The 27,999-nt window shown below is 50.1% G+C and overlaps 2 protein-coding genes across 4 annotated transcripts; both read right to left on the reverse strand.

Annotated features, from left to right (window-relative positions):
• Positions 1–3,537, reverse strand: LOC130595854 (uncharacterized). Its single transcript, XM_057402895.1, has 5 exons — positions 3,407–3,537; positions 784–1,270; positions 554–664; positions 391–474; positions 1–273 (listed from the first exon to the last, which is right to left on the reverse strand). The coding sequence occupies exons 1-5, from the start codon at positions 3,535–3,537 to the stop codon at positions 91–93; spliced, it is 996 nt and encodes a 331-aa protein (XP_057258878.1). The 3' UTR covers positions 1–90.
• On the reverse strand, positions 2,320–27,827 carry KLHL18 (kelch like family member 18). Of its 3 annotated transcripts, none has more exons than XM_057402857.1 (10): positions 27,604–27,826; positions 14,620–14,750; positions 14,288–14,428; positions 12,381–12,579; positions 10,268–10,428; positions 9,814–9,950; positions 8,414–8,636; positions 6,584–6,688; positions 6,174–6,285; positions 2,320–4,123 (listed from the first exon to the last, which is right to left on the reverse strand). In XM_057402857.1, the coding sequence occupies exons 1-10, from the start codon at positions 27,757–27,759 to the stop codon at positions 3,737–3,739; spliced, it is 1,752 nt and encodes a 583-aa protein (XP_057258840.1). In that variant the 5' UTR covers positions 27,760–27,826; the 3' UTR covers positions 2,320–3,736. The 3 variants fall into 3 exon arrangements, with proteins under 3 accessions (XP_057258840.1, XP_057258839.1, XP_057258841.1); XM_057402856.1 differs by having other exon boundaries at positions 8,414–8,651; XM_057402858.1 differs by lacking the exon at positions 14,288–14,428 and having other exon boundaries at positions 8,414–8,651; positions 27,604–27,827.
• Positions 27,828–27,999: the final 172 nt, after the last annotated feature.

The raw sequence follows: 27,999 nt of genomic DNA on the forward strand, positions 1-27,999 counted from the left end.
CCATCTCTGTTGCCCAGCTCTGTGTGGTGTTCCCTTGCCCTCCAACCTGTGTCAGCCCCACATACACACACATATGACCCCAAAACATCTTTATTCCAGCTGCACTGGGGATGGGGGGCGGCGGGGCGTCCCCAGGAGGGATGTGCCAGCGCGGGGCCTGAGACGCTCTGGTGGCTGTGAGGAGGAGGAGGATGATGATGATGATGGGTGACCTGGGTTGGTGCCGACGGCTCGTGGGGTGCCGGGGGAGTGGGGCTGGGTGCTGCCCCTGGGCTGTTGGAGGAGAAATAAGGGTGAGCTTCACTCTGCAGCCAAAACATGTCCCCAAAGTGGGGCGGACACATCCCCACCACTGCGCCCACCAAAGGCTTGGGGACACGGAGCCCTCACCGGCTCCTTGCTGCACTCCACCATTGACAGTGGCACGTCGGGCAGGAAGGCAAAGACAGAGACCTGGGCCGTGCACCGCTGCACCTGGGGACACAGACCCTGAGCACCTTGGGGACACCTTTCTGTCCCCCTCCATGTGTCGGGGTCCCTGTCCCACGCTTACCCTGCCCGGCCGGCCTTGGCAGGCGGCCCCGCGGCGGTCGGGGAGGTTTTTGGGGCAGGCGGGCTGCCGGGCGGTGAAGTTGATGCTGAAATGGGTGCCCCAGTCGAACGTCTGCCGGGAGAACAAGGACCTTGGTGGCTTCCCAGCGCCGATGGGGAAACGGGGCCCACCGGGATGGGTGCCGGAGCTGCATTCCCCCCCCCCCCCCCAACTGCCCACCCCGCTCCTACCGTCCTGGCGACTCCCAGCATCTTCAGCAGCCGCAGCTCCTGCCCGTGGGTCTCCAGCACCGAGCGTGCCAGGTCACGGGGAGCCGGCAGCGCCGGAGGCACGGCGGCACCCGCGGCCAGCAGCACGGCTCCCAGCACCAGCGCCATGCGGCCCGGAAAGCGGAGGGAACCAGGGAAGCGGCCGGCAGCTCGGGAGCGGGGATCGGCTGTCAGCTCTGCGCGGGGCCCCAGCTCCTCCGGCTTCGCCTCCAGGATAAACACTGGGCCCCGCTGCCGTGGGGAGGGGATCGGGTTGCCGGTGTTTTCCTTGGCCGGGTGCCGTGGTGGGTGCCTGCCCGGACCTGGCGGAGATGCCGGGCTGATCCCCCACCGCGGCCCCTTCCCTCCGTACACTCCCCATTTACAGCGTGACAGTACAAGCGATGACCCCGGGATGCATCCAGCTCCCGCTCCTCCCGAGCCGGGTGTGAGGGCATCCTCCCGGCTCCTATGGAAAGAAAACCAAGGAACTGCCTCCCCTCTCCCTGTTTCTTTACAGTTACGGGGATGTTTTTAAACCCCTCTCACTGTGCTCAGAGCTCAGACTTGTCTAAACAGCCTGGCCTCCGAGGGAGATCACGCCATCACCCTTCCCACCCCACTTGGAAATGCCACAGCAGCTGGCCAGGGGATGAATTTCTCCTGGATTTAATATAAAAAGGGTTAACGGATAGTAGAAGTGCCTTCCTGGGGTAGGGACACAGAGGGGAGAAGCAGCACAGAGAAAGCCTGGGGCTCATTTCTCCAGAATTCAGTAACTTTCTGTGCCTTTATGGACACTTGGCTGAAGGGCCAGGAGCTCCCCTTTGCCTTTGGTTCATTCACAAATGGAAAGCAAAGAAATGCCTGGGAAGGAAACCCAGAAGCCTGGCTGGGGGACAGCTGAGTCCCCTAGGACCACCATGCTTTGATGACCAGCTTGGGAGCCCGTGGGTCTTCAACAGCCCCGGCTTCAGCAGGTCTTAATGATGCTGCTCCTGCAAGCATGCCTGATGCAATATTCATGTCTTTATGGACAGGAAGGCCCTCTGGGAGATGCTGGGAGGGAGAAGGGATGGAAGGTGGGACAGCGGCCTGCTGGGGGAGTTGATGCACGCACATCAAAGCCTCCTCTGCACAAGGTGACCATCAGGACACGTCCTGGAGAAGATGCTATGGGGGTGGAAAGAAGAGGCAGGTCCAAGGCCATAGGTCCACAATCCCCATGGCTTCCCCCAGCAGCTCTCAAGGTCAGGGACTGCCAGCAGAGACAGAAAACACTGCGTGGTCCTTCCCCACAAGAGGATGGAGGTGCCCCATCTGCAAAGACCCCATCACAGCTTCAGCTCTGGTACTCACAGCCTGAAAAGCAACTTCATTTTCATTCCAGTGTTCATGGGTGGTTTCTTTTTTGATTATTTTTTCCTTTTTAAAGAGTTTTAGCAGCATGGAACCCCCAAATGAATAACCCAGCAGCTGATGTACATGGAAGAAATAGATACATACTGACAAACCACATTTATAGCCAGATATGTTCATTATATATACCTAAAATATACATAGTACCTGAATATATAGACATCCACATATACACCCAAAGTTCAAATCCCGAGTGACACTGGGAGTCAAGTAGGAACAAGGTGGGGGGGGCTGGATTTGGGGACTGGGGTGAACATCCAGCTTCTCCCTGCTTGGAATTGGGCAGGGGACAGGTTCCGAGCCCCCCAACACACTGAGATTGGGCAGGACAAGGGGTGAAAGCCTCATCCCTTTGCTGCTGCCGGTGGGATTAGTGTCAAGTTCCTCCTGCCCAAGCAGGCAGGGGTGGCAGCTGCCTGTCCCTGCCTGCCCGTGGCAGTGGAAGAGGTATGGCTTTGCTGAAGGGTGGCATGGGAGGGCATGGGCATGAAGGTAGCCCCGGAGGGATGGCGGTTCACAGTCATGCAAGAGACGTGCTGAAGAGCTGATGCAGGCAAGGACTTTGCAGGGAGGGAGCTGCTGTGCTGCCTGCATGCTGCTGCTTTGGCCCTGGCAGCGCTCGGCCTCACATCTTGGTCCTGGCACAAAACCCACTGTGGGCTCAAAGAGCTTACACATTCAACACTTAATTTTCTTGCCCTTCCTGAAAGATACTGGCCATGCTCTGCTCCAACTGCCTCTGAAACATCGGCAATATCCAATAATTATAAAGACATCCTGTAAGTTAAATAATACCTTGGCCTGTTTCCTATTTTGAAACCCTATGACTGTTGCTTAGTGTCGTTTACATTCAGCCTCCTTGTCCAAAGCTTGCTAAAACCATGTGATGGTTTAACCGACTGGTTTTCCTCATCCTAGTTTCTCCATCATGTGGCTCTTGTGGAGAAGTTTTCCCCATCGAGCTGAAGAAAGCACAGCTCTGCTCCGGGAAGCCAGCGATGTCTTGTGTAAGAAGCACCTTAGAAAAGGCAGAGCCTGGATGCGGTCTGGGAAGCGCTGCCGGTGGTTTTTTTCTGTCTCAATAAGCCAGATGTATTTTTAAGTCATTCAAGTGGCAGTTTTTATGTCGCAATTAAGCCTGCTCCTGCTCCCCCAGCCCTTCCCAAAGGTGCAGCTGAAAGCAGACCGCAGGGTGATGTGGAAAACCAACGGCGAGAGGAAGGATTCGCTTGGCCACAGCTCCGAGTGCAGGCTAACAGGCATGGAGGGAGGCGGGCAGGTCCTTGCTCGCACCAGAATGCAGATGTATTCCAACATGTTTGATCTTTGGGGAGCCTCAGCCCAAAAAGCCAAGGGTGGGGATCGGCTGGTCAAGTGGTTTTTATGTGCGTGTATGTTTGCGAGTGACACTTGAGCACCTGGAAACGCACCTCTGCGGGTATCACATCATGAAACGCTCTTTGAACCCCTCTCCGTATTGTCGCTAGGAAGACAGCCCCCATTAAAACCTTTCTTCTCAGATGGTGAGGAGGGGTATGCAGCCCACCCCAACCCCTCCCTCGTGGCACACCATCGGTGCCATGAACGTCCAGCGGTTTGTCTCCGGGTCATACATTTCTACCGAGCTGAGGTTGGACTGTCCGTCATACCCCCCCACCGCATAGAGACGGCCACAGTTTGCCACGAGGGAGACGCGGCTTCTCCGGGTGTTCATGGGGACGATCAGGTACCACTGGTCCGCCATGGAGCTGTAGACTTCGGCGATGCTGAGGAAGCCCGAGCCGTCGTAGCCCCCGCAGACGAACATCTTGCTGCCCAGCGAGGCTGCTCCGTGGCGGCAGCGCTTGTTGAGCATGCTGGCAACAGGGTGCCAGGTGCCCGTGTGGTGGTTGTAGTACTCCACCTGCAGTCACAGAGAGCACATGGCGTGAGGGGACCCTCGCTCCAGACCCACCGCACAGTGTGGGCACACAGCCTGTGCTTCATCACACAACTGGAAACTGATACAGAACGTAAGTTTACTCCTTGGTGCCATATACTCAGTTTCCATGTTGTTATTAAGCTTTTCCAGAATCCCGCTGCCCCTGCCCGCAGCCCAAGAACTCACTAGCGAGTTCTGGGGGCACAGATCATTCTCCCCATCTGATATATCACAGAAACCACAGCAAATGCAGCTTTGAAGGTTCTCCCTCTACCTCTCTCCCCTTTCATCAGCTTCTGTGTGCCGTTTTAAACAAGGATCTGAGCCCCAGCATGAAAAGGATTGGACATCCGTCAATTAAAAGTTCACCTGCCACAGGATTCTGTCTCAGTATCAATGTATTCAGTTTCCTCGTGCACACATTGTGTTGCTGCCCAAGGCAGAACCAGCCAAAGCTCTGTCAGACCCTAAGAGGGGCATGTCGAAGCTGTGCTTAACAACTACCTAAGTGTCCCCTAACCTAAAGGAGACCGTCTCTCTCCCCTGGCAGCAGATTTAAGCTGTAACAGTTCAAATTTTCCAGTTTCTCATGTTGGATGACCATCAGTCATTATGCGGTTCAAGCCTATGTCCTGCACCCTGTGGCAAAGGGCAGGGCCTCTTTCCTTTGGAAAGTGCAGTGAAATCTGCACGTTCAGAAAAGGTCAGCACCTCCTCTCTGTACATTTGTGGAATGGTTATCTAGGACCTCAGGGGGAAAAACACACCATTCTGCATCGCTTGCGTTTGTAGAGAGGCCGTTAGATGGATCCCTTCTGTAAGGGCTCCAGCACTGCCCTAAACTTATGTTAAGGGAATGTGCTCAGACAAGATTTGTAGTTCTTGGCTCTGGGGTACTTGAGGCTGCAGACGACAGCCTGCCCCAATGTGCTGAGCGAGGCAGAAATAATTATTGCTGCTCCCAGCAAACCCCTTATTACAAATGTTCAAGGACAGTGCATTAGCGACAGACCCAGCTATATAGAGCTCCTGCATTCTCACTCCTCAACACATGAACGAGTCTTTTCTGATCTGCAGCAGGTTTGGGTTTGGGATTTTTGGTTTTGTTTCATTTTCTTTAAGAAACAGAACCACAGAGCAGGTGAAGAGGACAAGCTAACCTCGTACCACCAGCTCCCCTTGCTGTGAGGCTTGTTTCAGAGATAAAGAATCACAGAATGCTTTGGGTTGGAAGACACCTTAAAACTCGTCCAGTTCCAACCCCTGGCCACGGGCAGGGACACCTTCCACTAGACCAGGTTGCTCCAAGCCCCATCCAACCTGGCCTTGAACACTGCCAGGGATGGGGCAGCCACAGCTTCTCTGGGCAACCTGTGCCAGGGCCTCACCACTCTCACAGAGAAGAACTTGTTCCTCACATCTCGTCTCAGTCTCACCTCTGTCAGTTTAAAGCCATTCCCCCTTGTCCTGTCCCTACCTGCCCTTGTCAAAAGTCCCTCTCCAGCTTTCTTGTAGCCCCTTTAGGCACTGGAAGCTGCTCTAAGGTGTCCCTGGAGCCTTCTCCTCCCCAGGCTGACCAAGCCCAGCTCTCTCAGCCTGTCTCCATAGCAGAGGTGCTCCAGCCCTCTCAATAATAACACGTTTCTGAAACTGAAGCCATCAAACAGGCACAGAAAACAAAGGTAGAAGTCTGACATATGGGATACTTCAAAGCTCAAAGGTACAGAGATGCAATGATAAAATGATTTAAAACGTGGAGGAAGCAGGGAGACTAGGTCAAATGCACTAGGTCAATCCTTTCGATGCTTTGGGGAATAAAAGCAGCACTTCCAGTCCAGTTCCCAGTGGGTTCCTGAATATCTCACTTCCTCCTGAGCAAGAAGGGCCTGGGTGGTGCAAACACCCATGGCACTTCAGGTGCACAGGGAAAGGGCACAGAGGTGTCCCAGCTCCAGCCTGACCTTCCAGCTACCTGCTGGAGATGAATCTCTGCCCAAGGCTCGTAGGAATCCGCAGCACCCCGCAGACTTACGCTGTTGAAGATCTGCAGGCCATCGTGCCCTCCCGACACGTAGATCCGGCCCTCAAAGACAGTGACTCCAGCGGCACTGCGGTTGGAGCTCATGGGGGTCACTACTGTCCACCTTGCCAGGAGAGAGGAGAGGTTAGCAAGACTCCTGCAGGCACGGCACATGGATTATTTAAACTCCCCTGGATTTTCTAGGGCTGGGTTCTATTAACTCTCCATTCACCACCTACGTAAACCATGGTTTTGTTCCCTTGCATCCAAGTAAACTCTTGCAAGGAGGGGTGCTGCTCTGCTGTCAAGGCTTTTCTGCATTGTTCACTGTATTCCTTTTCTAGCCCATACCACCAGTAGTGCCACAGCACTATCTTAGCAGCAAACAGATGGATAAGCTGTAGGGCACAAAGAGCTCTTACTTGTTTGTTTCTGGAGAATAGGACTCCACGGAGTTGAGAGATGAGTTTCCATCGTATCCACCACATACGTAGATCTGACCATCCAGCACCACTGTTCCCATAGCACTGCAATGAAGAGCGGACACTGTGAGATGGCCCCATAGTCTATAACACACTAAATCGGCACAGCCTGCCTTGCCCACTGCCTGCCCTCACCTCCTTCACCCCACCAAACCTCCTCCACCTTCTCCCCTGCTTTCACCTCCAAGCTGCTCAACTTGAATCCCACCTGAACTCCAAGCCTCACAGGTCATGAAAAATGCTTGTGGCGTATGAACACCCCATTCTCCCAACAAAAAGAACTAAACCAAAACACAGAGAGAAATTTTGATCCACATCCTGGGTCAGAATCTCAGCAATTACAGCTTCCCATGAAGAACCTCCCCACCGCTGCTGGCTGGAGGTGACACTAATGAGGGACATCACTGCACAGCTTCAGGAGATGTGCTCTCAAATGTGAAGCTCCTTAAATCAAGGTGCCCAAACCCTGTCATTACACCTTGTAAATCACATATTTGGCTTTTAGAGGCAAATGGGACACTTCAAACTAGAATCCCACCTTGGAAATGTAGTCAAAACTTCCTGGAAAAGCTTGGCAACACAATCCTTTGTGATAAAACCACAGCACTACAGCTGGAGTCGAGCAGTTTGTACAATAACCAACATTTTCATCTGCACGAAGAGTGCCTGACACTTGTTACACTTCACTGCAAGGCAGAACAACCCAATCATGGAAGAGCAACTGCCTCTCACTGTGGGAAAAGCTCTTGGGAGCCTCCTTCCTATGGAAAAACTGAGCTGTTCTGCTACAAATCAGAGCCTTGTGCACAGAATTTCATGTACTCAACCGCTTGCAGTGTGCTCTTCCCAAGCGATCAACATCTCAGACCACAAAACACCAAGACAGACAAACCCTTATGGTAAAGAAGTGCTGCAAAGCTTGCAGAAAAGTGAACAATTTAACAACTCTCAGTGACCAGGCATGAGTGCAAAGGAAACCGCAGCAGAAACCCTGAAAGATGTTTAAACATGAAAGTGGTGGGGACGACAGGATGACCACACAACTTAAATAGGGGGGGGTTCAAAATGAGGCAGGATAAGCTCCCAAACCACACAGCAGCTGGGAACCATGCAGCTCTGTCCAGCAAACACAAACACCTTCTGCTTAGCAGTAAAGCCTTCTCCCTCCTCTTCTCCTTCCCAGCTGTAATTTTCTTATGATTTCTGGTAGGGAAAGAAAATGCCAGCGCTGTCCAGAGATGGTAAACCAAGTTTATCTGACTCTGAGCAGCACAGGAGTTTTCTACATGGTGCTCGCCAGTGCTTCACCTACCATCTAGTATCACAATGTCAAGAAATGAGGCTCTGACCACGTCCTTTGGGACTTCAGTTCAAACCCTTACATGCTTCACCAGCAGAATCTCATCACTCTTGATTTCACTCCCTGATGCCACCAAGCCCAAGATCTCTGTAGCTTACAGCCCACAGTGCTCAGCTGCTTTTACTTACCGAGGTCTTAACAGCTTTCCTGGTAAATCAGTGCTGTGATGTACTGAAATAATTTTGTTGGGCTGCTGAAAGTTTCCCTCTTACCAGCAAGAAGTTCCCAGAATCAGCATGAGTGCCTCAAAGGTGGCCAAGCAACTCCCACATGCTTCCATGCTGCTCCACTCCTCCTTTTTCCTTTTGCTCCTTCCCCACACCACCCAACACCTCCAGCCTTCCTGCAACCTCATTTCAACTCCCCTCGACCTTCAAAGGCTCCCGGCCCACCGAGCAAGCTGCACATACCTTCGTTTGCTGTTCATGCTTTCCACTTTGGACCAGGAATCCATCTCTGGGTTGTAAACCTCCACAGTGCTCAGCCTCAGCTGACCATCGTAGCCGCCGATGGCATAAAGGAGTCCATTCACCACTGCTACCCCAACTCGGCTCCGGGCTGTTGTCATCGGCTGGCACTTCTCCCAGCGGTTGGCAATAGGATCAAAGACTTCCACCACGTTCAGCGAGTCACCTGCATAAAAATTTGCTACTCAAATTAAAAGGGGGAGATCTGCTAAAGCACTGTTCTAGCAAGCTTGCCTATAGCAGAGGTGAATGAAGGATAAGCGATTGCTGCTCTGACCCAAAAGATGTGGCTGACACCAGGAATTTGATCTTCTCTGGGGAAATGCCTGGGAAACATCGTATGTCCTACTCTGAGCTATTAGGCATTATATTCCAGCCTCCCTGCTCCCACATCAAAGTCAAGTCAGGGGCATATTCCAGCAACATCTCTATTCACCTCTGAAAAATGTACATAAAGTGCACTCTGCAATGCAAAATGATCACAGAATGGTTCAAAGCTCGCCCATGCTCTGTGCCGTAACACTTGACAAGATCTAGGCTGTGGAAGTGGGACCTACCTCAGAGTGGCAGCAGAGACCTGCAGTGGCACAAACATGCTCTGAGGGCTGGAGCACCTCTGCTATGGAGAGAGGCTGAGAGAGCTGGGCTTGGTCAGCCTGGAGAGGAGAAGGCTCCAGGGAGACCTGAGAGCAGCTTCCACTGCCTAAAGGGGCCAACAAGAAAGCTGGAGAGGGGCTTTTTGACAAGGGCAGGAGGGACAGGACAATGGGGAATGGCTTTAAACTGACAGAGGGGAGATTTAGATGAAATGTGAGGAAGAAGTTCTTCCCTGTGAGGGTGGTGAGGCCCTGGCACAGGTTGCCCAGAGAAGCTGTGGCTGCCCCTTCCCTGGTAGGGTTCAAGGCCAGGTTGGATGGGGCTTGGAGCAACCTGGTTTGGTGGAAGGTGTCCCTGCCCATGGTACGGGTGTGGAACTGGATGAGCTTTAAGGTCCCTTTCAAACCAAACCATTCTGTGATTCTATGATGATCCCACACCCCAACACCACCACACAGACACTCCAAGTTCTTGTTGCTATAGGCAAGGTCACCACCCTCAAAATACTGATTCTTTAAGAACACTGTCCTAAATAAAGTTCACTTAAACATAATTTTTAGCTGGAAGATGTTAAAATAGGGGCATAGCCACCCTCAGCTTTTCAGTGGAAGGGTCAAAGTGCTGCACAGGGGAGAAACTGCTCAAGGCTTCACAAGAGAAAGTCTACGATCCTATTGTCCCAGCACCCCTCCCCCCCAGCAAGCTAGCCTGCTCTCTCCACCGTGGGGAGCAGATATGCAAGGTACCTGCTGAATTCAGTCCTCCGACAGCATAAATAAGTCCTGCAATCGATGTACAGCACCGAGGACGGGTCTTGAATGCTGGGAGGTGTGGCCGGCGCTCTGGCATGAGGTGATAATCTTTTGCCTCGTCAACCAGATCCCTGAAATCAAAGCCAAATAATTAAAGAGCTCAGCTGACACGAAGAAATCTGTCTTAAGTCAGACGCAGATTTAAGCAACTGACTTGCTCCCACCATGGCCAGTACTTCTAGAAGGCAACGTGGCCCTACTGCCAGGTTAAAACTGGGGAGGGTGCTTTGGATTTGTGCTGTTATCTGCGATCTGTCCGGTGAGGACCTCTGTCCACAGAAAGTGAGAATTTCAGTCTCCAAGACTTCTAAATCACATTCCTGCACCTCCATCACACTGACAGGCACCACCCCTGTGGTGGTTTTCTAACCCCACATCCAAGCCTCACCTGCATTTGTGGCAGCAGCGGACCAGGTCATCTTGTTGCACACGGTCAGTGAGAAACTGAGGTCGACAAAGGGGGAGGCGGATTTTGGACAGGAGCTCGGGTAAGAACGACTCTCTCTGGTCTCGGTCATATCGTATCCAAGCTAATGCAGCTTCAAACACCTGCCAGAAAAAGAGGCATGGGAAGTTGGAGTTTTGGAATTTATTTTTATTTCTGCAAGTTCCTACTGCTGCCAGTTGTCTGATAGAAAAGAAACCACATATTGACAATGATCGTCTCTTGATTGCAGGTGATGTGGTTTCAGTACAGAACAGTGATGCTCTATACAGTGCCAGAAGGATGTGAAGCTGTTGGAATGAGTGCAGAGGAGGCTATGAAGATGCTCTGAGGGCTGGGGCACCTCCACTATGGAGACAGGCTGAGAGAGCTGGGCTTGTTCAGCCTGGAGAAGAGAAGGCTCCAGGGACACCTTAGAGCAGCTTCCAGTGCCTGAAGGGGCCAATAAGAAAGATGGAGAGGGGCTTTTGACAAGGGCAGGTAGGGACAGGACAAGGGGGAATGGCTTTAAACTGACAGAGGGGAGATTGAGATGAGATGTGAGGAAGAAGTTCTTCCCTGTGAGGGTGGTGAGGCCCTGGCACAGGCTGCCCAGAGAAGCTGTGGCTGCCCCATCCCTGGCAATGTTCAAGGCCACGCTGGATGGGGCTTGGAGCAACCTGGTCTAGTGGAAGGTATCCCTGTCCATGGCAGGGGGGTGCAACTGGATGAGTTTTAAGGTGTCTTCCAACCCAAACCTTTATGTGATTCTACAGTCACCAGAGGACTCTCCTGTTGCGTGACACTTGGGTGGCTTGGCCTTGGCATTGCTTTCTCTGCCTCCAACTTAGCCTGCAATAATACTGATCTATTGTCCCATGGGTTGGGATGTTTAGTACAAATGTTTTCAGGGAGATGAGGAAGCTGGGAAGAGAATTTTAGTACAGGAGGTGGGGCAGAATGAAAACCTTCTTTATTTAGTGTCAAAAAATAAACCAGGGAAGAAGAGAGAATGGTGCTGCTGGAGGCGCAGACCTCTTCCGAGCACCGCTCACTGCCCTGTTTTGGAAGACTCCAGACTACAAAGGAGCCTGGTGACTACTTTAACTGGAGACATGTACTCCTTGGCTCACAGGATACTCACAGTTGAAGCCTGAGCTGGGTTGTCCTTCTACACTCCTGCTCTTACATCCAGGTGACCACATCCAACTCCTGTCACTGTCTTCTGAGGTAGAGTTCCCACTGAGCACAGTGTCCCCAGCAGATAAGCTGCACTGCAGTAAAATACTGCCATTTCTGGAGAGGGGGGGTGGCATATGGGGCACAAGGAAGCGTCACCAGGGATGATTCTTTGGACTCCTACCTGCTCCACAAAGGATCCACTTGGTCAAAACAGCAAGACCAATCTGAAGTACGATATAGCGAAGTGGCTGGAATGTGAAGCAGGTTCCCTTCCCTCCCTATTTCAGACAGCCTGATTAATGAAGCGCTCTCTTACCCTACATGGAGATAGCTGTAGGTCTGCTTTTCATTTGTCACCTCCTTAGTAACCTCCTTGGAAAAGGCAGGACAGATTTCCTGGCTTGATGACAGGCTGTTTCTCCTGCAAACTGTCAGCCCACCACTGATGGATTCTCAAGGCTGCTGTAACACCCTAAAGCTGTTCAGCCCTGCTTTCTGTTTGGGTTTTTATTTTTTCTAGGAACAAGCCAGTCTAGAGGAGGCTCCTGATGGCAAATCCAGTGCAACATTTGTTACGAAATGCTGCAGCACTCACAGCAAATTCCTTACACCTCAAAAGCATTCCTCTGGACTTGAACATGAGCTCTAAGGGCTTCCTGCTGTTGCCTACACTCTTGGGCTCTCTCCCCAGGACCAGCAACTTACTGACAGTAAGGGACACAGCTGAAGGTCCTCAGAACCTGGCTCTGTCAAGCACCTGTTAGTGTCCCTGGTGTGCCAGGACATCTCAGCTTCATTCAGACCTGGAAAAGGGTCATGTCCCATTCCACTTCCAAGCAACCAGAAAGTCTCAGGTTAAAATCAGCCTCAGCTGAGACCCACACCAGGTACACACCTGCTCTTCAGACTTCACATTGAGCTCATCCCTAGAAACGAGCTCCAGGACATCTTCAAAAGGCAGTGCCAGGAACTCTTCAGACATGGATACCTCCACAAAGTGCTGATGAATGAAGCTGTTCGCAGCATCGTAGAGCACCGCACACATCATCGTCTCTGCAAACTGCCGCACTCCCAGACAATTCTTAGGGTGAAGCCTGGGAAAGCGGGGAGGAGGTTAAACATCAGTTTAAAGGAAAGACAAAAGGAATTACAAACTGATTCATTGAAGCAATGCAAGCAGAGCGTACACAATGCAGTGAAAGCCACAGCTGTGTACTCTTCAGCAATGGCAAGCTCCAGCTCACTGATGAAGGAGAGGACTTTAAGGCTCATCCAGTTCCAACCTCCTGCGATGGGCAGGGACACCTTCCACTAGACCCTGTTGCTCCAAGCCCCATCCAACCTGGCCTTGAACACTGCCAGGGATGGGGCAGCCACAGCTTCTCTGGGCAACCTGTGCCAGGGCCTCACCACCCTCACAGTAAATTTTCTGTGAAAAAGAGTAATCTTTTCTCATCTTATATCTTTTCTAAGTACTACAGAACATCATCTGTTACAGCTTTGTAACGTCATTTCCTCTGGCTTTCAGCAACCTGGTCTAGTGGAAGCTGTCCCTGCTTGTGGCAAGGGGCTGGAACTAGATGAGTTTTAAGGTCCCTACTAACTCGAATCAGTCTAGCATTCTGTGACCCTCAGGGCTCACACAGGGGTTGGTTACAGCACTGTGGACTTTTAGGCACAGGTGCCTAAAAACATCCCATGTCTTAATTCCCTTCTAGAATGAGAGATGAGTGTGCACATTCCAGCTCTTCAGGACGGCCAGAGTCCACTCATTTTCTTGTTATTTACCAAAGTGACAGCTACACACACAAATTCAGGATTTAACGTGGGACACCCAGTTTCTCCTGGTATTGTTGGGAGAACTGTGGCGGCTAAATCTGAGAAACCAAAGTACCTTGTTTAATCTACATATAGATAGAACTACCTAGACCTAGTCAGGACTCAAACTGTCATATCCAGTATCTCATATAAAATGCCTTTTGCAAGAAAAATGAATATGCTGTAGTCTTATGTAACTTACTTTTAAGCTAGCTGCAGAAGTTCAGGATGCACAGGGGGACTGAAAATTGAGACATCTTAAATACAGAAGAAAAATATGTTTTCAGCCTATCCTGTGGTTTTAGGATACCTCTATTTGGATGTGAAGAAAAATAAGTGGCTGAGATGTTCCATTTAGTTGGTAGGTATGTTTAATATCACACCATGGAATATGCTGAACAGCTGTGGAGAAATCAGGCTGAGGAAACTAAACATGTAAGACTCCCTGGCACGATCTGAAAACACGTGTGGTACGTTTCCAAAGAGTAGTCCAGCTTTTCGTTTTCCAGATCCTGCTGCTGGAACAGACTGGCAGCCAAACACCAGCAAGGGAACTGAAAAAAACCTGGGACCAATTTAAGGTTCTGCCACAGCTTCCTGGCCAGCTCCTTGGCTGGGTCCCTTTGTTCCTCCTCTCTTACACATGCAACTGCAGAGAGGGTAATTACTGCAAGGGTGGGTTCATTAGCAGTAGAGGCAGTCACGCAGCACTGTGATGGGTAACCAGCTAGTTAACTCTTACAGGGAAATGCTCACTCGCTTTTGCTTTAGGTATTATTTCTTGTGGCTGGCCAAGGCCCTATATTGTGTCCCAGCTGTAGCATCTCATAAGCCAGATAAGTTATAAGGAATGAGAATGATGAGTCTTAGGAGATGCAGAGCTCCTTATCACACTGGCAGGAGACACTCCCAAGCCAGTCACAGATGACTAAAACCTTGCTGCTGTTGGGGAGTAGCAAGCACAGCCAAAGGACAACCCCTTACCTCTCTCTTAGGAAAGTGCAACAAGCATCTTTGATGTTTTGCAGCTGAAGGAAACTCGCCCCCATCAGCAGAGACTGCACGTTCTGCTGATCTATGGCCAGGTGACCATTGTAGGCAAAATTGATCAGAGCCTCAAGTGCACTAAAAAAGGGGGAGAAAGGGCAGAAAATGCATTGAATTCAAGTCATCTCGGGACCCTACTAACAGAAAAAACTTTTCTAGCGCCATTCACAGAGCAGGTAGGCTTTCAAGCCTTGCACACAGAACACTGAAGCCCACAGAGCACTCCTGATGCCTCTGGAGATCCTGGCTCATGTGCACTGGGACATTACCTGGGATCCATCCCCTGCATGACAATCTCATCCTGCTTGCACTCCATCATGTCATTGGTGAACATGGCGTGGAAGTACGGGATGGAAGCCGCTAGCACGATCCGATGAGCACTGAATTTATGGTCCCCTACCTAAAAAGAGAGAAAAGGGGAAGGAGGGAAGATCAGCACCATTGATTCCAACCACATGGTCCAGACTACTTCGTGTAGCACAGCTCTGCCAGCCCAGCAGTAACTGAGGGCTGAAAACTGGGCAATTTCCATTTGCAAACAGGACTGCAGACTGTCTTTTAAATTCAAACTTTTAAAACCAGTTTTCCAGCCATATAAGCAGCCACAAGTGGTCAGCTAGGCAAAGACAGAGTGGGTCATCTTCAGATTGCTAACAAAGCACGGCCAGGTCCCCAGAACCACGTTTACACAAATCAACTCAGTATTCAACTGCACACACGGATTTCAAACCCAGATCTGTGCCAAGCACAACACAGGCTGGAGGAGACTGGATTGAGAGCAGCCCTGAGGAGAAGGACGTGGGGGTGTTGGTCCACGAGAAGCTCCCCATGACCCAGCAGTGTGCGCTTGCAGGCCAGAAACCAACCATGTCCTGGGCTGCATCACCAGCAGTGTGACCAGCAGGTCGAGGGAGGGGTTTTTCTCCCTCTGCTCTGCTCTGGTGAGACCCCACCTGCAGTCCCAGCACATGAAGGACATGGAGCTGTGGAGCTCCACGAGTTGGAGCAAGTCCAGAGGATGCCACAAAGATGCTCCAAGGGCTGAAGCACCTCTGCTATGGAGACAGGCTGAGACAGCTGGGCTTGCTCAGCAGGGAGTTTGATCTAAATGATCTTCAAAGTCTCTTGCAAACCAAACCATTCTATGCTTCTATAGAATACTCCCCCCGGAGCACTGCTTCAGGTAACGCCCTCTCCTACCAGCTGGCAATCACAGATCCCACATCACCCATCTGATCCCAGGACAAGCTGAGCGCAGCCATGCAGGCTCACCGCAACGCATTGTGATTACTCTGCAGAACTAAAAGCTGGGTGATGCAGCTGCCCATTTCCTCTTCCTTAGCTCTTCCTCTGAGCTGATGATCGACTTACAGGTTAAATCCCATGCACTTTTCTTCTTGTACCCTCAGCTTATGCTCACAGCCAGTCACCTTCACTATAACCCAGAAGCTCATACGAGCTCATCTTTCAATCTCCACAGGTTCACTTTCACCAGCTCTGCTATACCTGCGTTCATTTACATCCTTCCTAATCCATACAGAGTGAGGCTTGGAAGGGCCTTCTTGCACCTCCAATTCCACTTCTCACTCCTCCCACCTCCTACACAAAAGACAGGCTGAGAAAGTTGGGGCTGTTCAGCCTGGAGAAGAGAAGGCTGTGTGGAGACCTCATAGCAGCCTTCCAGTATCTGAAGGGGGGCTATAAGGATGCTGGGGAGGGAATATTCATCAGGGACTGTAGTGATAGGACAAGGGGTTCAAACTAAAACAGGGGAAGTTCAGGTTAGATATAAGAAGTTCTTTACTGTAATGGTGGTGAGGCACTGGAATGGGTTGCCCAGGGAAGTTGTGAATGCTCCATCCTTGGTGGCGTTCAAGGCCAGGTTGGAAAGAGCCTTGCGCAACCTGGTCTAGTGTGAGGTGTCCCTGCCCATGGTAGGGGGCTGGAACTAGGGAGATGATCTTAAGGTCCTTTCCAACCCAAGCCATTCTATGATTCCTGCAGATACTTTCTCCTCTTCTGAACTACACAGCTCTTCAATTACTTCTCTCTGATGGTTCTGAGCTTTTTCCTCCCCTAATTTCCAGGCTAACCTGACTCATACCAGTCTCTACCCATCCCAGCTTGTGCAGAACTGCCCTTTCTCCCCACTTCAGCAAGATTTTCCCATTTGAGCTTGTTTTGCTGGGACAAGCTGGAAGAGCAAGTCCTTTACTCTTCAGGTCATCCAAGAAGCCCTTCTCTTCTCCTCCTTACTTCTCTACAAAAAGCTTCATCACCCTTTCATGTCGAGGCAGCTTATTAACAAAAATGTTGCCTGCATTCAGGTTTTCACTGTTCCCAACAGTGCCTTGCCTCTCCCTCTAGGCCCAGAGCTCTCACACCCTCTAAATACAACTTGCTAGGAGTTCAGCAAGTGGAATTCCTGACACATGGAGAAAAAAAAAAAAAAAAGAGGAATTGGGCACTATACAAGATGCATAAGCAAGCAAGATATTTTTTTTTTCTTAAACAAAAGCATATTCAAGTGCCACAAAAGCTGTTAGAAGATATTTCTTTAAAACCAGCCTGACCACCCAGCTGCTCGCTGTGCGTGCCTGCCTGTACGATGGCCAGGACTTGCAAACATTTGGAATGTGGTCAGCTTGTGGCACTGCATGCCTGGGGTTCAGGGGCAAGTCTGCTCTGCCAGAGCTTCCCAGTTTTAAATAATGCTCCAAACATCCAGTCAAACTGCTTCCAAGACCTGCTCCAGCCTGGTAGTGGCAGGTCCATTTTTGGAGAGCCTTGTGTCAGTCTTGATGAGCTCAGGTGTGCTTGAATCCATGCTCTCCACTGTGCCTGGATTACCCTGCACTAATCCCACTGTCCTGGATTTTGCAGAGTTCTCAATGCCCAGGGCAAAAGCAGCAAGTGAAATGGTATGGACTGTTGCAGCTCATGGGGAAGAACCCTCACATATATACTTGTATGGTGACTTGGACACTGGCACAGGTTGCCCAGAGAAGCTGTGGCTGCCCCATCCCTGGCAGTGTTCAAGGCCAGACTGGATGGGGCTTGGAGCAACCTGGTCTAGTGGAAGGTGTCCCTGCCTGTGGCAGGGGGTTGGGACTGGGTGAGCTTTAAGGTCCCTTCCAACCCAAACCAGTCTGTGATTGTCAGCTCAGGAAAGCAAGCTCAGGATGGGTAAAAAGCAGCATCAACCCCTTCTACTAACCCAAAACTACAAGTAAAAATCCCATCAGCTCAATGACTCAAGTGCTGCGCCACAAATACCAGCAAATATGCTGCTGCTCTGTTCTCTTCTCTGCTAACTCAGTCATTAGTTTATCTCATGCTTTATCTCCAGCCCCTGCCCTCCTGAGCCCAGCAGAAACCAGACTATGATAGGGACAAAGGCAGGAATAAGAGTGCTTGCTTGGCAGATGAAGGCTAAGATGATACTCCATGAGAGAGAATGAAGAAGCAGAAAAGAATAAGGTAATGAAAGCACGAGGATAGATATTTATAGCAGCGAGCTGGGAAGTACAAGCATGTGAATTAAGACAGCAGCTCTACCGCTGCTACAGCAGCAAGAGTTCTACCACAGTACAGGCACAGCCCATGCTCCCTCAACATACAGAATCATCGGTAGAATCCTTGTGTGCATGTAGCAGGACAGGGAATCTCTGGCACAAAGAGTCAGGACTGCTAATACTTGCAAAGGAACCCATGGTCAAAGAGGGGATGGGGCTCAAGGCCACAAGCCCCAGCCCTGTTTACATAATGAATGTTTGCAGAGCAGGGCTCCCCACCCTGACTTTACACAGCCTCTTGTAAGTGAGTGCAAACTCTGGCCTGGCCTCTCTACCACGAGGTTCAAAACCACTTCTAAATACACTGAGTTTAATGAGAAAAGCCCACAAGAGGAAGGAAGCGATTCAAGAACCCGTGCACCCCTGAAAGCTGACAAAACCTCCCTGTGTTCACAGTGGTGGGGTTTTCATTTCCTTACTGCACACAGCTAACTGCCAAGTCGAGCACACGTGCATGTGAACAACTTCGCTTCTGTTCGTCTCTCCATGCGAGCGCCTGACCAAGGTGCTGCTCATTGAGAGAAGCTTAAGAGGCACAGGATGCAGATAGGTAAATAAGGAGATCTGGGTGCTGAAGCTCTTTGTTTGGGACCTCTTGCTGGGGAAAGGTTTATGTGTGACCAGCCACAACCTGGCTGACCGCAATGAGTAACTTGTTGCTCAGCCTGTCCACATTCCAGCCCCGGGGCTCAGAAATGCCAGACCTGCTCGACAAGCTCCAGCACTTCTTGGCCTGTTCCTACCAGTGGATGAAGCTACTCCACCAGCCTCATCCACTCCAGGAGCCATGCCCACAGCGGCTTTCCTGGCCCAGCTTGTCAATGAAAGGTAAACACTAACAAAGCTAAAGACATGGGTCTCACGTTTTACTTGTCTCATTATGCAGTGTGTGCTTGCAGCCCAGAAAACCAACTGTGTCCTGGGCTGCATCAAAAAACAGATCTGTGTGTTGGATAGCCATCTATACCATGTGCTGGGATTTCCCCAGTCTGCTATGCCCTGGAATTTCCCACTCTTTGAACATCTCACCAGCACTGCTCCTGCTTCCCTCTCCACCAAACACAAGGTCAATCAGTGCTTCCCATGGTGGGATATATTAAGCATAGAATCACAAAATGGCTTGGGCTGGAAGGGACCTTAAAGATCATCCAGTTCCACCAAATGGCCCCATTATCCTTGTTAATACACCTTGTTATTGCAAAACCAATAATTTATAGTCATTCAGCAAGATTCCCAACGAGTTAATGAGAGCTGTATCATCACAGGGATGAAATACTTTGTGTCTGGGCAGCAGCACCACCCTTCCAGTTCCAAGATGCTCAGCAGCTCAACAGGACAGGATTGTTTCCCCAGTGGGGTTCTCACCCTTCATCAAGGAAAAGGTTTCACCTTGGGGAACACCCCATTTAACAGCTTAACTGCACTGGGGATGACCCTGCACAGGCAAGGCAGGGTTTGAACCAGTTCTGGTTACCTACAGGGCTCAGCTTCCTGCCCCGGCTTGGTCCCCATCAACATGTGGGATGCAGCTGGACAACACAGATGAAGCCATGTTGCTGGTGCTCGCACAACCCTGCTGTTCAGGGAAATAAAACTGAAATAAGCTGTGTGGAAAGGGGAATAACTTTCTGCCATCAGAGCAGGAGAAAGGGGGAGGACTGGGACTGGCCCCTGTCAGCATCGAGACCCACAGAGCTGCACCAGCAAAGAGCTAATCCACACTGTGATTGCTACCAACTGAATGGAAACTATCTCCTCGTACTGGACAAGATAAAACCCGTGTTTCCTTTTGCTTTTTTAAACTTGCTTGTTTAATGATAGAGGGGCCTCAGGGAGATTTATAAATTGAGATTTCTGGTCTAGAAGCTATTATTATGTTCATACCAGCAGCACTTAATGGCAAGTCCTGAAGGAACAACTACATTTCTTGCTGCAGGTGAAGGACCATACCTGTTTTTCCTGCAGAAGATGGAAAATACTTCTGAGGATAAGCACACAGCCCATGTGACCTAAATTCATCATTGTGTCTTCTGTTTCAAGAAGTGTTCCCTATCTCCAGAGCCCTGTGTCATCATGGGATGCGTGTGTAAAACAGCGCCTTGGTTGCAGATTTCAGCTTTCAGCTGAAGATGGAAGCTCTGGTTTGCAGGAATAGATTGTTTCAAAGCAGTACCTGCTATGTTACCGTATCAGTTGCTCCTGTCAAGTTAAACATAGATCAGTGTATTTCATAAAATCCTAGACTGGCTTGAGCTGGGGGGGGTCTTAAAGCTCATCCATTTCCAACCCCATGCCACAGGCAGGGACACCTTCCACTAGACCAGGTTGCTCCACGCCCCATCCAACCTGGCCTTGAACACTGCCAGGGATGGGGCAGCCACAGCTTCTCTGGGCAACCTGTGCCAGGGACTCATCACCCTCACAGGGACTCCTCCTCACATCTCATCTCAATCTCCCCTCTGTTGGTTTAAATCCATACCCCCTTGTCCTGTCCCTACCTGCCCTTGTCAAAAGCCCCTCTCCAGCTTTCTTGTTGGCCCCTTTAGGCACTGTAAGCTGCTCTAAGGTCTCCCTGAAGCCTTCTCTTCTCCAGGCTGAACAAGCCCATCTCTCTCAGCCTGTCTCCGTAGCAGAGGTGCTCCAGTCTTCTTTCACTGGAAAGATTTGTTTTTTGCTTTGTGAGCCTGAAGTTCAGGACTGTCTCAGGCCCAAATGAAATCACCACAAACTTAATAATATTCACATCACTAAGCCAGAGTTAGCTACTTATATAAGCTCTAAAAAGAGAAATACCCCAGGAACTTCACATCAACAAGCTAACTGGAAAGAGGCTTGAGGGCAAGTCCTTTGGGCAGGACTGTCATCCCTTTCACAGTCTGAGCAAAACACTGCCTTTCAGAAGATTTCCACCTTTATGCAAGGATGACAGGTTGGACGGGGCTTGGAGCAACCTGGTCTAGTGGAAGATACCCTGCCTGGGGCAAGGGGATTGGAATTGAATGATTTTAAAGGTCCCTTCCAACTCAAACCATTCTAGGGTTCCAAGATAGAATCATAGAATCAACTAAATTGGAAAAGACCTCCAAGATCATCAAGTCCAACCATTATGGTTTTATGATGTGCTATTCTGCATCATAAAATGAAAGGCACCTATAATATGTAATTTTAGGTGCCTTCCAAGGCAAAAGATACTGTTTACCAGAAACAAGAACAAAACCACTGCTAGCAAAGCATCCTTGCTGACCACAAATACCACAGAATTCCCTTTCAACATGTTCCCTAACCAGTAACAAGAAGCACACTCTCCCTTACACTCCCACATCCACAAAATGCTAACAACTTCCAGGGTACAATGAAGCTTTCTCCAGAGAAAAATGGTGTAGGTGGAATAAAGGCATCTATTGTCTTCATGGCATCATTACCCTGCATAGCTGAGAAGTCTCTTGAGTTTTCTGCTGCAAAGATCTTCTCAAAACACCCCCATCATTCCTGACATGACATTGGCATTCAGTCAAAGAGAGGACACAGCAGAAATTACGGTAGTGTCCAAGTCATTGTAGCAAAGTGTTGTTAGGAAGAAGATAAAGGAACAGTAAAACTCAAGAGATCTTGTATCAAAATTCAGGCACTGAAATAAATACCCTCCCTCTGCACCCACCCAAAGAGCAGCTGGACAAAACGTGAAAGAGTTTAGATCAAACTCAGCTCATGCAAAACCAAGAGATTGATGCCATTAAGCCAGACATCCTCTGGTCTAAACTCTATTTCCCACAGGGACTGGGGAAAGGAAGCATCCTGAGGGGATCACCTTCAGCCCTTCCTGCCTTCCTGCTCCTGAGGGACTGGCAAAACCGAAGCTGAGGTTAAATCAACAGTGGAGGGCCCCTGCAGACACAGGCTCCCTGCCACGTTCCCCCAGCCTCTTCACAACAGTAACCCCAAACCTTTCCTATATTCTGACAACCCCTATGGCAACATGGAGAACGCCCAACCTCTGCTCTCAACTCATCCCACAGCCTCCAGCTCCTAACTGGGCAATAAGTACCTGCCAGACACCAGGTTAAATGCCCTGCAACAGCAGGACAACTCCTGTTTTGGGAAAGCAAACAAAACCTGTGCAAGCGGGTTTAGAAATCAGACACTAAAGCCTTTCTTCCATGCTCAGAGAAACAGAGTAAAAAGCTTAGTGCAGAAATGTGTGGTTTGTGCTAACGCGTCAGGTTTAACGTCTTTGCAAAGCACTAAAAATACTCATCTTTTACATAAGGGGAGAAACACTGATGCTAGCTGAGACCTCAGGTGAGAAAACAAGCCCAGACATAATCCAAAGTAGCTTGTTACTGCTGTACAACTTAAATTTAGTGTAAGATTTAAGTGTACATAACAGACTATCTGGATTTTTAAATCTACCGGCTCCTCAAATAAGCAAAATACTCTCTTTCCTCCTCAAAGATATTCTCTCTTACCAAGCTCATTTTCCTCGAGAATCTCTTACAAACAGGCTCAAACATCCGCAGAGCAGCCAGACACAGGGGTTTTAAGGACCCTGCTGAAATTATTCACTCAGCCTAAGCTGCCTGGAATTCCACTTATCTGCCACTGCGGGACAAAGGGAGGCTCCTCCACCTCTGCGTCTGCTTGGCAGCAGCAGCTCTCTTGAGTACATTTGCTGGAGTTTGGAGGGTTTCAAGTGAACAGTCTGCTTTGGGAAAAGCTGTGATTAGAAGGGGAGAAAAGCCAACAGGACTATGGCCTGTCAGTCCAATTTGGATTATATGTGAAATAAATACTATAACCTTTCCGTAGCCTGGGAATATTTTAACTTGCCAGGGTTGTATTATTTTTGAAGACACTTTTCTAATGACTCTTGGAGTTAGTAATGGAAATATGGCATTCAAGTGCTCCAAACCAAAATGAAGAGCAGCAATAAGAAGAGGAGCTCACGTTAACTTCACTCTTTGAGGAGTCAGAAAGGCACAAACGTTCTCTTGCTGGACACAGGTTTAGCCAAGACTGAAGGTGCCAGCCTGGCACCCAGTTTTCTGGCTCGGATGAAAGCAAGCAGGAGCTATAAAGATATTTGCTCTCCCAAATTTGTCAATGAAGAAACAGGATAAGTATCGCTTCCCTGTTTTATGGAGTGGTGCAGTCCACAGGCTTCCAGCAAGCTGCTGATATGTCCCTAGAGAGCACTTGTACCTTGGCCTAAAGCAGCCACGCAAGCTCCAGAAAACAAAGCTGCCCAAGCAGCTTTCATCTTGAGAGGATATTTGTCTTCAAAAAACAATGCTCAGGAAGACAAATACCAAGTAGCTGCTTCTCTGCAATTAAAAAGCAGACTAGGATCTCCAGGGAATAACACCCCCAAATACCTGTACTCATCATGGAACTGAAACTCTTTGCCCTTTTGCAGCATTTATTTGTTAGCTCTAAACTCCTTTGAGAACACACACACAGAAAAAATGACTGCAAATCCACTGTAAAATAAGCAGGAAAGGTTCTGCTGTGCTACTGTGTATAGGAAAACAAAGCAATTAGGACCCAAACCTTTAGTGCAGAGCTTTTCCCATCCAGTGAGCTTAACAAGAAGCTAATTAATTTCTATCAATACAGTAAAATCAACAGCAGTGGGGATAGCAGAAATAAGTAAAGGCTCCTAGGTTTCGCCAGAAAGCAATGATAAGGGTGAAATGCACTTGGGAAGAAAGAGCTCTGGGGAAGAGCGGAGTGGTAACTGGAGAGGAGCATGAGAGCCAAAAAACAACCCAAAAGTCTCCTCACATGAAGACAGCCTGAAAGAAAATGCTTTATATCCAGCTTCTGGGGTAAACCAGGTGGATACAGAAATCAAACCTCACTAAGTTCAGCTGTCAAAAACTGCAATAACATCCGGCCCATAGTAGGTGACACCCAGAGATCTCACTACAGCAGGTTAAATTTGAACCCATCCCTAGCACGTATATAGACTTTGCCCCTCACAGACTATTTCAAGCCCAAGAGATGTGGATAACTGAAACTTCAGTGCATCACTGGAAACCCCAGTTTGTCCCCAGATGTAGGGTATGGAAAGCTGCATGGAGAATGGCTGCTTCTGTGCTGGTTTCATGGGATGTCCTGATTTCATAGAATCATGGAATGATTTGGGTTGGAAGGGACCTTAAAGCTCATCCAGTTCCAATCCCTTGCCATGGATGCAGGGACACCTTCCACAAGACCAGGTTGCTCCAAACCCTGTCCAACCTGGCCTTGAACACTGCCAGGGATGGGGCAGCCACAGCTTCTTTGGGCAACCTGTGCAAGGGCCTCACCACCCTCACAGGGAAGAGCTTCTTCCTCACATCTCATCTCAATCTCCCCTCTGTCAGTTTAAAGCCATTTCCCCTTGTCCTATCCCTTCCTACATGTCCTTCTTTTACCAGACAAGACGTCACCAACACACAATCTACCGATCCTTAAAGAAGAGAGCAGTAGCAGAAATTTGGCTTTAGTAAGCAAAAATCCTACTCTTACCAAGGAAAAATGAACTAACCACAGAATAAGGTGTGTCTCCTTGCTTTCCTCCTGCCTCCAGTTTATCCACATGTGTTTCTATCAAACCATCCTCAAATTAGTATTTAACTAAACATTTCAGAGGGCAAATGAAGGATGATTGAAAGGACAGATGCCTGCAATGGAATATCTTCAAAAGCTCTGACCCATAGATATTTAAGAGACAGGAACAGAAAAGGACTTTTAAAATCTCTAGGCTCAAATATCCATGCATGGAAGAGCTTTGGCTCTCAATGGACACATCCTAAGCCGCTGGAAAGATGAACACCTTGCTTACTGCCCTGTTAGATCTTCATTTTCACATGGGCAATCATGAGAAGCAGCAACAGATTTCCCTAAGCTGAGTTTGGATAATCGGACCTCCAAGGGAGCACTTCTTGCTTTTAATCGCATTTAAACCCAGCTGCCATACGCTGCTGAGGCAGCACTGTCTCCTGCTGAATCTGAGCCAGGCAGGAAGATGGTTTCTGAGGAAGGGGAGCAAATTTCAACCCTCCTATTTACTAAATGAATTCTTGCCTGGCCTCACGAGGGGAATAATTGAAACAAACAAGAGTGACAACACTTCATAGCAATTTGTGGCCTGTTTATACATTTCTGTGGGCTGGGAGAATCATTTACAGCCACTGACCCCATGTGATATTGGTATAGAGGCTGCTAAAAACCTGAACTGTGCTGCAACAAAGCTGCTTGCTCCCATTTCAGCTGCTGATTACACCAGAGGGAATCCAGCTTCTGGCCCAAAGTGGTGCTTAGTAGCTTTTTTCCTGATGTGACCTAAAGTCACACCAGAAGGCATTCTGCTGTGACCAGGAATCCTAGCACTTTTAGGCACACTAAGCCTTAAAATTAATAGGATTAAAAAAAGAAAAGAGGGCAACAAACTCACTTCAGCAGTGCGAGATGCACCAGGACCCACCACAGTTTCCTTCGGATGCGGTCTTTAAATGCTTCTCAGTGCTTTTCCTACCTTCATTTTGGGCAAGAAGCACTGGAAAGACATCCCGGCGTGACAACTCACGTGGCAGGGTCCTTCTGCATCGTGCTGGGTTTACAGCCTCACCAATGTAAGTCAGGGATGAGCACGCTTTGCGTCAGCTGCATTTGAGGTGGTTCACCAGTTCAAAGCCAACTCCAAGGTCCAGCTAAGAAAATTTACTTCTAGCCAGTCAGCAGCTAGAGGAGGCACCATGTACTGAACAAGAAGGGAAGGCCTGGCTCAGATTCATCAGGCTGCATTAATTCTATTGCCATGGGATGGAGAAACCTGATGTCAAGAGGCAGAAGTGGCAAAGAAGTGGGATATTTTGATAGGATGACTCGATACAACACAAGGAATCAAACCATCAATACTGAGGCTGCATGTGTACAACAGAAAGCAGGACTGTTGGAACCAACAGGGAAACATGCTGTCAGCCCTCTACCAAAAGTGCCAGTCATTGCCAGGGTCTCTCTTCAGTATAATAAAGAATTAAGCAAGTAGTGGAGAAAGTTAAGACTCATTTCAAGAACAACAGAGACATCCTTCTTAATATATTTTAAGCCTTTGTAGGGGTGAAATGCTCTGTGCCCTCCCCAGATAGCAAATAGATTCTGGAACATAATGTAATAAAAGGAAAAAAAGAAAGCAGAGCCAACAGAGCACCCTCACCCATGAAGCAGCGCAGCACCATCAACACATTCAGTCCAACCGCTGCACTGGATAGCTCCTGGTGCCCTCAAGACTTCAAAACTTTTCCCACTCTGCCCCAGAAGATACACAAAGGGAGATGAGCAGGATTTAAAAAGCGCTTGGCTGTGGAAAATCTACAGAAACGGAAACCTTTTCAGAAGAGTTTTGTGAACAATGGTGAGGGAGATAGAGATGAGATGTGAGGAAGAAGTTCTTCCCTGTGAGGGTGGTGAGGCCCTGGCACAGGTTGCCCAGAGAAGCTGTGGCTGCCCCATTCCTGGCGGTGTTCAAGGCCAGGTTGGAAGGGGCTTGGAGCAACCTGGTCTAGTGGAAGGTGTCCCTGCCTGTGGCAGGGGGTTGGAACTGGATGAGCTTTGAATGTCCCTTCCAATCCAAACCATTCCACGATTCTGTGAAATACCATGTCTTACATGGTATGACCCCTGCCAAGGAGGATCAGCATACAGGCATGCTTTTCACAACAAGCATTTCAGCCGGGAGGCTATTGTTGATCTACGGGGATGAAGCACCCTCATATAGCCCAGGGATTCACCCAAATTCCACATTCCCCACGACAGGCACAACCCTCGCCAGCTCCTTCTTCAGCAGCAGGAGGTAGGTGAGATGTTTCAGCATGAGTAGGCTGGGAAACACCTTCACATTTAATTAAACTTCAGAGTTAATTCTGGAACAACTCTGGGATGACTCAAGCAATCCAAGGAGCTACAGGCACACCCACTGCACAACAAACTCCTCCTGGACTGAAGGACTCCAGCATCTCCTGCCCGGCACTGGCCACTCTCAAAGCCCTTTCAGGCTCCCCCCCCGCAGTGCCAGAAACACAACCCTGAGGATTTACCTGTTATATATAATTTCTTTGATGCAGGAAAGTGGGTGTTCTATAAAGATAAAGGTTTCCCGAGGAAAAAGGCTCTTCTCCCAAGGTTTGGAGGAGAGGCTTGTCCATGAATCCGCACCAACCCATCGTCTGACCTCCCTTCAGCACCAGTACCCCCACCAAACTGTGGCAGAGGTGCTGGGGTGCTCTGTTTCCTCCCCAGACAAGACCCTTCAGTGAATCACTCTGCCTAGCTGCTAGAAAACCCCACGATGGTCCCAAGGGAGACAGAAGCTCCATCTCCCACCCTGTACCTAGGATGAGGAGCAGCGTCGGGGACCGGGTGTCACCAGCACACCCCTGCACCCACCCTGGGCTGGAGCTGCCCAGCACACCCCTCACCAAGGGGCCCTCAAAGAGTTCCCTCCTGGGGCTGGGGAGACCAGACACCCCCTGATACCCCCCCAGAGTGGCTGGGGGGGGCCCTCAGCTCCCCTCTTACCTCCCCCATCAAAGCACCCGAGGGGACCCCAGCTCCCTCCTTCTCCCCAGCAAAGGGCCCCTCAAGCACCCCTCGGGGACCTGGGACCCCCCCCAGCGCCCCCGGGCCGGGCCGCACCTTGAGGGTCACGTCGCAGAGCTTGCCCTGCCGGCGGATCTCGCCCATCACGCCATAACCGCGGCTGGGCAGATCGCCCACCGAGAAGTGCACCAGGTCCTCGGGATCCAGCTCCGGCTCAGCCGCCGCCGCCGCTGCTGCCGCCGTCTCCAGCATCTTCCCAACCACTACCACCACTCCCCGCCTCGCTTCGCCTCCCCCGCGCCTTGTCCACGCCCGGCCGCCGTAGCGCGGCCACCACCCCGCCCACTTCCGTCATAACCCTCTTCCGGAAGCGGGCGGAAGAGGTGGCTGCCATGGCAACGGTGTACACAGCCCTGGCACCGCTGCGGCCGCCCTTCGCCCCGGCCCGGCCGAGGCGGGACACAGGTAGGTGTGGGCGGGGCTGCCCCGGGA

This window comes from Pezoporus wallicus, unplaced genomic scaffold (genome assembly GCF_028554395.1).
Source record: "Pezoporus wallicus isolate ANWC-B61680 ecotype Strahan unplaced genomic scaffold, APGP_CSIRO_Pwel_v1 contig_8057, whole genome shotgun sequence".
In the NCBI taxonomy this organism is placed as follows: Eukaryota; Metazoa; Chordata; class Aves; order Psittaciformes; family Psittacidae; genus Pezoporus; species Pezoporus wallicus.

Coding starts and splice junctions, on each gene's coding strand:
- KLHL18 (XM_057402856.1), bottom strand. CDS start 27,759: ATGCTGGAGACGGCGGCAGCAGCGGCGGCGGCGGCTGAGCCGGAGCTG. Junction 14,429..14,619: donor ATGCAGGGGATGGATCCCAG/GTAATGTCCCAG, acceptor CCCCTTTTTTAG/TGCACTTGAGGCTCTGATCA. Junction 8,652..9,813: donor CGGAGGACTGAATTCAGCAG/GTACCTTGCATA, acceptor TAATTTGAGTAG/CAAATTTTTATGCAGGTGAC.
- LOC130595854 (XM_057402895.1), bottom strand. CDS start 3,537: ATGTTGGAATACATCTGCATTCTGGTGCGAGCAAGGACCTGCCCGCCT. Junction 1,271..3,406: donor GTTTTCCACATCACCCTGCG/GTCTGCTTTCAG, acceptor TTCTTTCCATAG/GAGCCGGGAGGATGCCCTCA. Junction 274..390: donor TGGAGTGCAGCAAGGAGCCG/GTGAGGGCTCCG, acceptor CTCCTCCAACAG/CCCAGGGGCAGCACCCAGCC.